Below are 10,432 nucleotides of genomic sequence, written 5' to 3'. Positions count from 1 at the left end.
TGAGGCATCAGTTACTCAAACTAGACACTAATGTACTTGTCCTCTTGCAGTTGTGCACCGGGGCCTCCCACTCGTTCTATTCTGGTTAGAGCCAGTTTGCACTGTTCTGTGAAGGGAGTAGTACACAGCGTTGTACGAGATCTTCTGTTTTTTGGCAATTTCTCCCATGGAATAGCCTTCATTTCTCAGAACAAGAGACTGACGAGTTTCAGAAGAAATGTCTTTGTTTCTGGCCTGTAATCGAACCCACAAATGCTGATGTTCCAGATACTCAACTAGTCTAAAGGAGGCCAGTTGTATTGCTTCTTTAAATCAGAACAACAGTTTTCAACTGGGCTAACAATTGCAAAAAGGTTTTCTAATGATCAATTAGCCTTTTAAAATGTCAAACTTGGATTAGCTAACACAACGGGCCATTGGAACACAGGAGTGATGGTTTCTGATAATGGGCCTATGCAGATATTCCATAAAATAAATCTGCCGTTTCCAGCAACAATAGTAATTACACTGTATTTCTGTATTATTTTAATGTACAAAAAAATGTTGCTTTTCTTTCAAAAACAAGGACATTTCTATGTGACCCCAAATTTTTGAACGGTAGTGTACGTGTTCGTGAGATATATTAGCATGTAGCCCAAACTGTTCAGACGCTACAGACAGAAGTTGGCAGATCATCTGTACCGACTTCAAACGAGTCCCAAGACGCTTGTGGGGGTCGTAGAGCACAACATTGTGTTCGTGAGAGTTTCATCTATCCATATAGGGGTAACAGTTTGTAGGCCGTTCAGACGCTACAGACATTTGTGAGAAGACTGATATTTTGGAATGTCTCATGGTCTGACAAACACAGCTCTAGCTCTGCCACCTTTCACCGCAGATGCGGAAGTGCGACATCGGCGGATTAAGACGTGAAAATCGTCTCTATGGGGTTAAAAATAAAAGTACGTCAAATGATCAAGACATTTTCTTAAAAGGTGGTTGCAATCCTGTGAAAAACCGTTGTACTGCATATTCCCCAAGTTTAACGTGTCTTTGTAGGGGGACTCTTATTTTGAATTAAAAACATCTGCATAATTTCCTGCTGCCACAATAACAGTATTCAATTTCTAGCTACAATGTCAGTTACATGTAAAATGTCTGAATTCAAGTAGATCCCAGGTATAAACAAATAAATATGACATTTTCATTAATAGCACCCCCCCAACCCAACTACTACAGTAACTCAGGTCCCCTTCTCCCTCTTTTTCCTATCTCCTCGCCATCAGTCAAAATGATTTTTTTTTTTAGCCTCAAGTTCCTCTCCATCAATCCAGACTTATCCTCCTCTGCCTCACCCTCACTACAAGTAGTCAGATGTGAGTCTCCTCTCCCCTTCTCCTTACTCCCATTATCTGTAGTCAGGTTTAAGTCTCCACGTCCCCTCCTGCCCCTTTGCCCTGTGGAAGTTACAGATGTTTCGGAGTAGTTCTCTGAAGACAGGGGTCTGGGTGTGGGTCAGTCTGGGGGTGAAGTGGTCCAGGACCTCCTTGGTGCTGGCCTGTCCATCCACAGCTCCCTGGAATGCCACAAAGTTTCTCAGCTCCACCAGGAGTTCATCGTGTTCCGTAGGGGGGGCAGGAGGGCCTGAGGGGATACGGGCACCCCCCTCTTCCTCTTCTCCTTCATCCCCTTCTCTCTGGGGCAGGCTGAGGTGGTTCCTAGCTTTCATGCGGGCCAGTAGAGTGGAGGAAGAGAGGGGGGCCGTAGTAGAGGAAGAGCCTCCCACCTCTACCCCTTCTCCACTGAAGTGACCCCCCGGGATGGGTTTCCTAGCGATGGTTTTCTTGATGATGGCAGCGTCCTACACAGATAAAGCAGACACACCGGGTTACAACAGAGAACAGAATAATGAAGAACATGGAGAACAGAGAATATCTGACTATATGTTTCAGCAGGGTCATGCTCATTAGGCACCTAACAGAGGTAAACAGACCGAAACATGGAGGGACTACCTGGATGTGTCCAATAAGAAACACAAATTTCCATTTCCATCTGCAGGTTCCATCAAGTTGAATTTAAGACTTTTTAAAGACCTGTTCAATGCCAATTGAAATGCAATGTAATACCAATTGAGGTCTACGTGTGCTACAAACCTGCTAATATTCCCATATTTCTTCACACCGTCACTAATAGAAAACAATGTGTAGGCTAACCATCTTCTGATGGCATTCACAGTGCTTTAATAAAGATGTGCAATAGACTACTGAGATGGTATTCAAATAGCTTTTTTCATCTAGGCAGGAATGCATGACTCAAGATATTTTGATGTGCACTGCAACCTAATCCTGTGATTGTAATGCATTTTAGGTTGACAATTAGTCCATTGTCATATTTTACAGTTAAAATATGTCTCTATTTTTTGTTCAATAGAGATTCATTTTCCTACATCTTTACGTGCACTAAAATCACAGATGAATATATTTGGTGTTAATTCACCTGGGTAAGTGGAAAATAAAAAACACATTAGCTAGATCACTACCTCGAAGTATAATTTTCACTGGAAGTAACCATGTTTTAATCTAACAGTAAAGTAATGATTAATTCCCCCCCCAAAAACGTCGCTGTCATAGCCTAATACCCAGTGAGGCCAATGCGCTCGCAGAGGCCGATGAGCTCGCAATGGACAATGCTAATTTTGCGTGCTCCGTATCGCAGATCCATATCTCGGTTGTAAAACAGACAGCTGAGAAATAAAAAAACTATATACCTGCACAAAGCTGAGAACATCCTCTCTTCAACTGTGATGAGTATTACCAGGGCCTTAAACAAACGTTTTTCTATATCAGCCACTGTGGTTGGTAGATAAAAAAAATCTAGCAGCAACTTTGATTTGTTTTTGGCATAATTACACAAAGATACACAAAAAATGATGAGCATGCTTAGTAATGTTTCTAAAACAAGACATTTATTATTAGTAAGAAATAATGTGGTATATTGCTTGATTTAATAAAATATTCTGTGACCTGAGTCACAGAATCTGACAAAACACTTTAGCTGCCCCTTTAAGGTAACCTTGGTAACAGGGCTGCTGGAGTCATCACATGTTCCCGTGAGAACGTCACTAGTTGAGGCCAACAATGTCTCTTTTTGCTAGCAGCGAGAGCAAACTCAAACATCGAAAAGCAACCTAGCTTGTGAACAAAACAATGTAAATTGCCAAGAAACACGAGGACAAAGTCTCACTTTAGTAGACATTAGACCAACTTTTATGCCTGTGCCCAATAATTCTAAAAACAAATCTTTCAGTGCTCACAGCCCCCCAGACAGGCAGAGTTGCTGTTGCAAGGTGGGATAGCTATAACCTTAGGATTCAGATTTCTTTGTGTATTAGTAGATATGAAACAAAATGGCAGAAATACTTTGAAAACAGCTACTGCAGCATTTATTTTGCTATAAAATCACAACACACACTTTTTAAAAAATTAAACACTCACACTGTAGAGCCCGGAGAGTTACCACACGCCAACGTGGCTGGTGAATTAGACATTATTACCCACCAATGCCAAAATCTACCTGCATTTGTCAGGTGGCGGGTGTTAATTTTATGCCCTGAATATTACACAGGATTGCTGTGTTTTTCTTATAGCTAGAATCAGAACACTTTTTTTTCTCTAAAATAAGTGCAGTGGAAAAGGAAGTTAAAAGTGGCTCGCTCATTATCACTGCAGCAGGTCCTGGCGAAACAGGAACATGGGCAGACACTTTCATTAGAGGAATTATGAAGACAATGCACTATACTGTTTATTTTGCAGTGGTGGCAACAATAAGCAGCTGCACAACATTGCGGAAACACACTCGTCTCCAGTTGAATTTTTTAAGACCATTGAAAACTGACATTAAGACATTTTAAAGGCCTTTCATTTAGCTAAACTAAATTTTAAGGACCAGCAGACACCCTGTGAAAAACATTTTATTTTGTGTGCCCTAATACAAATATGTTGTCTACCTCAGTGGTGTTGAGGTGTGTAGTTACCTTGCATTTGTCCTGAGCTGGGACAACTGTAGCAGGAGGAGCAGACAGCAAAGGATTCTTCTTCTGACCAAACCTCTTCCTGTAGACACACAACCACCCACACACATATTCAAACTACAATACCCATAATCCTCCACTCAATGTAGAAGTCTACAGTGTTAGTCTGTGTGTGCTAGGCTGTGTGTGTGTGTACCTGGCTGGAGCTGGGGCAGGTTGGTTGTAGGGCAGTCTACAGTGTTGTCTGGAGACCTTCAGAGCTTTCAAAGCGTCTTTAGCTACTCTGTTAGCTTCAGCTTCCACCAGGACAAAGTCTGGGTTAGATGCCTCCATGATGGAGTCATGCTGCATCACACTGTGGATACCTAGAGAGGAGAGACCGAGAGAAGAAGGTTAAAGATGCACTGTGTAGCTTTACTTTACCCTGTGATTGTAGGACAAAATCATTAACACAAATTGTGGTTTAAACACCACAAACAAAAAAACACACACACAAAAACACAGTTTGGTTCATGGTAGTTCATCTTCTACGATTTAAATGAAGAGCTTCACCTTCAGTCTAACAATACTTTACCTGGCAAATAATGCCTCATGTGCAGAGGTACCCGATTTCTTGAAACGCGTAAAGGAAAGTACGATAACACTTTATAATAACTTTCCTGAATAAGCATTAAAGCGACATAACTACCAACAAAAATATATTTCATTACTTGGAAACATGTATTAACATAAAAACATACCCGACTTCTTGAAGAGTTTGGCCAGTACATAGTCGTCGCTCTGTCTCTGGTCCTGTTTCTCCGGCTGCTCCTCGCGCTCCTCTTGTCCTTTGTAGCTCCTCTTCTTCACCAGGTAAGAGATGCGATGACCCTCGACCTTGGCCTGTTTCTGATTCCCGTGTTTGTTTTTAGGTCCTTCTACTGTCGAGTCACAGTGCTTCCTCTTCTCCCGGTGTTTGTAGGGACTGGGGCCGGGTCCTTGAGACTCTCTGTGTTTGTGTGGACTGTGTTTGTCTCGTTGTTTCTGTGTGCTGGGACTGACGGAGTTAGTGTGTGAATGTTTGTGTGGGTTTGGGCTGGTCACGGGTGAGTCTCTGTGTTTGTGGGTCAGAATGGAGTTTTGGTCTCTGTCTGGATCTGTGAGTATATGAGCATTGCTTCCCTCCTCCCTAGAATGCTGTGTGTCACATTCTGTCTGGGACTGTCCAATAGGAATATCTGCCTCGCCCTGGTCGGCTTCCTCGCTGTCCGTCAGCCTGTTGTTCTTATTGAAAGAGATGTTACTGCGAAGGGGGGTGGTCCTGTCTCCAGTCCGGGGCGATGGGGAAGGGATGGCTCCACCTCCAGTGGAGCTAACATTGTGATTGGTTACAGAGTGTCTATGGTTAGACCTTGGTCTGACTGGCTTCTTAGGAGCTTGGACATCAGAACCCGTGCCTACACAATGAGTGGAAATAAAAACGAGTGGAAATAAAAACAAACACAAAACCAATAGGAATAGACAGGCGGAACCACGTGTGTGTGTGTGTGTGTACCTGCAAATATAGCACTGGTCTCAGTGCCCTGCGTCCCGTCAGGGTTAGATAAGGTAAACAGTTCGTAGATGTCGTTGGACTTGAAGAAGCGTCGCTGTTTGGGGTCCTTCAGAATACGGTTGGTCAGGAAGTGTTTGAAGATTTGCCTGAAGGGAAAAACACCAGAGGTGAATATTAACACAGTCTCTCCCTGGTGGTGTTGGGAGGAGAATCTAAATAGTTCAGTTTATCATAGGTGAAGAGCTACTTGAAACGTGGACACAGTAAAAGGTCCAGAAGCCCTGTGGTCGGTCAGCTGTTTGTTCACCCGCACACACAATTGCTAATAGCCTATCCACAATCGCCCGACTATATGTGACAAAGTGAAAATCTGAAGCCCCGACCCTAACCCGATAATATAGAAAATGCGCTGTGGGATGATTTTGAGACAGGTTACTGCTTATAATTTCCAACTTTTTGGTAGGCTATTTGGGAGTCAAAATGTTGCCAACATTTGGTGTATAATTTTACTGCAAGAAATGCTTCATTCTGCAGGAGTTAATATGCGAGAGGTTATAGATCAACAGTTAGTGTCCAGATTTCAGTGTCCATTTAACCCGTCTGAATAGTAAGCCACAGTTCCCCTTGACGTGCCATAGGCCTATTTGACAACCTGTCTTGTGACTGTGGAATTTGTATAGTGCTCTCACAACGACACACATAACATAGCTGGCACTGCTATCAATATATATTTTTTAACCACTTCACCAAATCTTTCCCAAACATGACTTTTCTGGCCCTCGCTTCTCTTTAACTTCAACTCTCCATTTAACATAAATTGTTACATTGATGCATTAAACTCAGACATTGTTTCTTTCTGTCTAACTTTTCCCAGCAAGTGTTCTATGCCACTAGGGGCTCTAAAACTACTGTTATACGACCAACAAGCACGCTTACAAGTCACTCCCTTGGCCTCCCTTCGCAAGAAGTGCCTGTGACACACTCAGTGGAGATGTGGTCCAATGAAGCAGAGGTATTTTACGGGACAAGAAATGTGTTTCGGGACTTCGCCAACATCGCCAAGTTTCACCACCCCGTCACCGGCTTCATCAGAAAGTGCACCGATGACGTTGCACCGTTGTCCCTACAGTAAAGGTCAGATGTTCTCCCAACCAAAGGCCCTGGGTTAACACTGAGACACATGTTCAACTAAAGGACAGAGTCACACTACACATAGGGCTATTGCAGCCAACGTAGCTAACCGTGAGGCTAAGGAAGTAGCCACGGTCACATGACGAAGTCCCGCTACAACCTCCGTAGAACCACCAAACATGCAAAAAAGACAATACAGGAATAAGGTGGAATCCTATTGCACTGGCTCCAATGCTCAATGCATTGGGCAAGGACGAAAATGCATTACGGATTATAAAGGACAAACCAGCCAACCGTGAGCTACCCAACGATGCCACTCTACCAGATGATCTTCAAGCCTTTTATGTACTCTTCATTGACAATACCGCAAGCCTTGCATAAGGCTGACGTGAGTAAGACCTTTAAACGCGTCAACACTCATAAGGCCACTGAGCAAGACAGAATACCAGGGCACATCCTCAGGGCAGGAGCAGACCAGCTGGCAGGTGTCGTAACGGACATTTTCAACCTCCCCCTGTTCCAGTCTGTAAATCTCCACATGCCTCAAAATGCCTCAAAATGACCATCCATCGTTCTTGTTCCCAAGAAATCTAAAGTAACCTGCCACAGTGCCCTGTAGCACTCACATCTGTAATCATGAAATGCTTAGAAAAGGCTGGCCATGACACATCCACACCATCACCCCAGACACCCTAGAGCCACTCCAGTTTGCATACTGCCTCAACAGAGCCACAGACGACGCCATCTCAATTGCACTCCACACTACCCTTCTCACTTAGACATGAAGGGGAAAATCCTATGTGAGAACGCCGTTTATCGACTATGGCTTAGCGTTCAACACCATAGCCCCCTCCAAGATTGTCACAAAGCTTGGGACCCTGGGACTGAACACCTCCCTCTGCAACTGGATCCCGTCTTGACTGGCTGCATCACTGCCTGGTGTGGCAACTGCTCCACCCTTGTCCGCAAGGCCCTACAGAGGGTGGTGCGGACGGCCCAGAACATCACTGTGGGCGAGGTCCCAGCCATTCAGGACACACACCAAGCAGTATCTGAAGGCCCCAAAAAATTGCCAAAGACTCCAGCCAGCCCTGCCATAGACTGTTCTCTCTGCATCAGTCCAACAGGCAGTACCAGAGTATCAGGTCTCGGACCAACAGGCTCCAAGAGGGAGCGAGAGCCTCTACCCCCACCGTGGACTGTATGCACTGACAGTGCACACGCTCACAGGTCTCAACCCGCACATGCATACACTGACACTCACCACCACGCACACACCCACCACTTACGCTGCTGCTGTATTGTTTACTATTGTGATTTATCCATCCTGCTACCAGTCACTTTCTCCTAATCCCTGCCTACATGTACACATCTACCTCAATTAATGCAGTATACCTGCACCTAAAATGTATTTCTTATTTTTGTTTTTATAGTTCTCCTATTTTGATATTGAATATTGCACTGTTGAGAAGGGGTTGCAAGTTAAGCATGCCACTGTACTTGTGCATGTGACAAATAAAACTTGAAACTAGAGCGCTTGCAACGTTAGCGTCGCGGTTTCTTTGGGAAGTCTATATACGAAATTGTATGCACGCAATACTGTAAATCGCTTTGGATTGAAAGCATCTGCTAAAATGGCATATTATATCATAATGGGGCCTGAGAAAGTAAATGTTACCCTTCTTGATGCCTTTGGCAAAATGCAGCGAGCTCAGATATATGCAAAGTCTGTATTTTAACCCCTCAGGAAGTGAGGGCTGTACCTCGGTGAATGGCTAGTGATATGAATATAGTGTCCCTCCTTCCCTTCCTACCTGTGGTAGATCTTCTCCTCAATGGTCCCGGCGGTCAGTAGTCTATAGACAGTCACCTCCTTTTTCTGACCGATCCTCCAAGCTCGCTCTCGAGCCTAGAGGACAACAACACAGGGACATGGGGGTGAGAGTGTGATAAGAGTGTGTGAGTGTGTGTGTGCGAGATCCTCCACATAAGCGCATCGAGCCTAGAGGACAACAACACAGGGACATGGGGGTGAGAGTGTGATAAGAGTGTGTGAGTGTGTGTGTGTGTGAGATCCTCCACATACGCGCATCGAGCCTAGGGGACAAGACAATAGCAGGAGATTCATAGTTAGGCAACGACTGACTGGTCACAGATATGTCTGTGTACCATGGAGTCTGTCGACCCTATGGTCAGCGGTGTGTGTACCTGTGTGTCAGTGCTAGGGTTCCAGTCAGGGTCATAGATGATGACTCGGTTGGCTCCGGTCAGGTTGACTCCCAGCCCCCCCACTCTGGTGGTCAACAAGAACACAAAGATAGACTTGTCCTGGAAAGGAGGATAGGACAAATTGGGATATAATGGTGGTCAAAGCATATACAGAACAATTTCTTATACTACTTTTTAAATCACTCATCAGGACACGTCTGATCATGGGACCATATGCAAAGATACCCAGAGACTGGGCAGCAGGCTAGACAATATGCCGTTTCCACACTAGCCCTTAGCGTTAAGATTTTTTACTGAAAGGTCTTTTCACACTACTGAGCCGAATCGAGACGATCCAAACCTAAGCTATACTGAACAGGCCTGACTACGCGTCAACCATAGTTGCTGGAAGCATGCTGAAAAAGACAATGTGAAAAGGAAATATCTGAGCCAGCACAGTTTGGTTCAGGTCTGCAAGAAAGTGTGAAAAGGGTAGAATTGTAGACCCTTACTTCGTTGTATCGAGCGATGAGAGGCTGTCTGGAGGCGATGGTGGTGGTACCATCCATTTTCACATAGGTGTAGCCATTCTCCCTCACAAACACCTCCAATATCCCCAACATCTAGAAAGAGACGGCGCGAGAGAGAGGAAGAAAGAGTTATGGATTAGGCCTAACAGGATTGTCAGATTAATATTCTATGGAACTTGAGACCCACCCAGTCATTGTCTCTGTCCCCCCCCCCAACACACACATACCTGTCTGGACTGTGTGAACAGCAGGACTCTGTGTTGCTGTTTAAACCAAAGTCGGAGCAGTGATTCCACCACCATCAGTTTGCCGGAACGTTTCCAGAAGCCAAAGTGTTCCTCTTCAGTCAGTTGGTCCTCTGGTATACCCTTCAGGATCTTGGGACCCCCAGAGAACAGGTCCGGGTGGTTGCACATCTTACGCAGTGCTATCAGGCCCGAGAACACCTGGAAATGAAGTATAAAAACACAATATATAAATGCATTAATAAATAAAACAGTCACTGTGAACTAGGAGGATAGTGTTCCCCAACTTTGTGGTAGAACTGTTTCATTTGTCAGTCGATGTGTCACAAGATAGCTCACAAAACTTAAGGTTGATCATAGCACAAAAACATTTGGTAAACACAGCATTGATTGATTTGTTGCATCTACATTGTTAGGATCTACAAAAAGAAGCAAGCTAGAAAATAATATGCTTTCCAGTCAACAACATTACATTTGATTATATTTCCATGATCATATTGATGTTGGTCCCTTTAAACAAACACATTTTCAGACTAATTATTTCCATAAGGGTCCTAATGAATGATCCGACATAACTAATTCCCTGCAGAAGGCAAAGAGTGCGTTGTGTGTTTGCAGTGCACTAGCCAAGTGCTGCATTAGTAATGTGGGTTAATGGATTCAGAGACCACATCAAGGAGAGGACTGACCACTGAGAGTGTGTGTGCGCGCGCACAAGGAAATATAGAGCAGTGATGAAGAACGGTTGGTGTAAAAGCCTTTCCTTGGGTCAGAG

At 44.3% G+C, this 10,432-nt stretch overlaps 1 protein-coding gene across 4 annotated transcripts in view; it reads right to left on the bottom strand.

Annotated features, from left to right (window-relative positions):
- Positions 1–281: 281 nt before the first annotated feature.
- Positions 282–10,432, bottom strand: part of LOC139409548 (excision repair cross-complementation group 6) — a 50,101-nt gene continuing 39,950 nt past the window's right edge. For 2 of the 4 annotated variants that reach the window (XM_071154870.1, XM_071154862.1), the window contains exons 16-24: positions 9,640–9,858; positions 9,395–9,505; positions 8,883–9,002; positions 8,489–8,583; positions 5,544–5,689; positions 4,750–5,445; positions 4,206–4,374; positions 4,013–4,091; positions 282–1,840 (exon numbers count right to left, since the gene is read on the bottom strand). In XM_071154870.1, coding sequence (XP_071010971.1) covers positions 1,388–1,840; positions 4,013–4,091; positions 4,206–4,374; positions 4,750–5,445; positions 5,544–5,689; positions 8,489–8,583; positions 8,883–9,002; positions 9,395–9,505; positions 9,640–9,858 — 2,088 coding nt within the window. In that variant the 3' untranslated portion in view covers positions 282–1,387. The remainder of the gene's footprint in view (positions 1,841–4,012; positions 4,092–4,205; positions 4,375–4,749; positions 5,446–5,543; positions 5,690–8,488; positions 8,584–8,882; positions 9,003–9,394; positions 9,506–9,639; positions 9,859–10,432) is intronic. The other 2 variants (XM_071154890.1, XM_071154881.1) reach the window with 1 other exon arrangement.

This window comes from Oncorhynchus clarkii, chromosome 1 (genome assembly GCF_045791955.1).
Source record: "Oncorhynchus clarkii lewisi isolate Uvic-CL-2024 chromosome 1, UVic_Ocla_1.0, whole genome shotgun sequence".
NCBI classification, from domain to species: domain Eukaryota; kingdom Metazoa; phylum Chordata; class Actinopteri; order Salmoniformes; family Salmonidae; genus Oncorhynchus; species Oncorhynchus clarkii.
The sequence above is the reverse complement of the archived record's forward strand: the minus strand, read 5'-3'. Positions and strand labels throughout refer to the sequence as shown.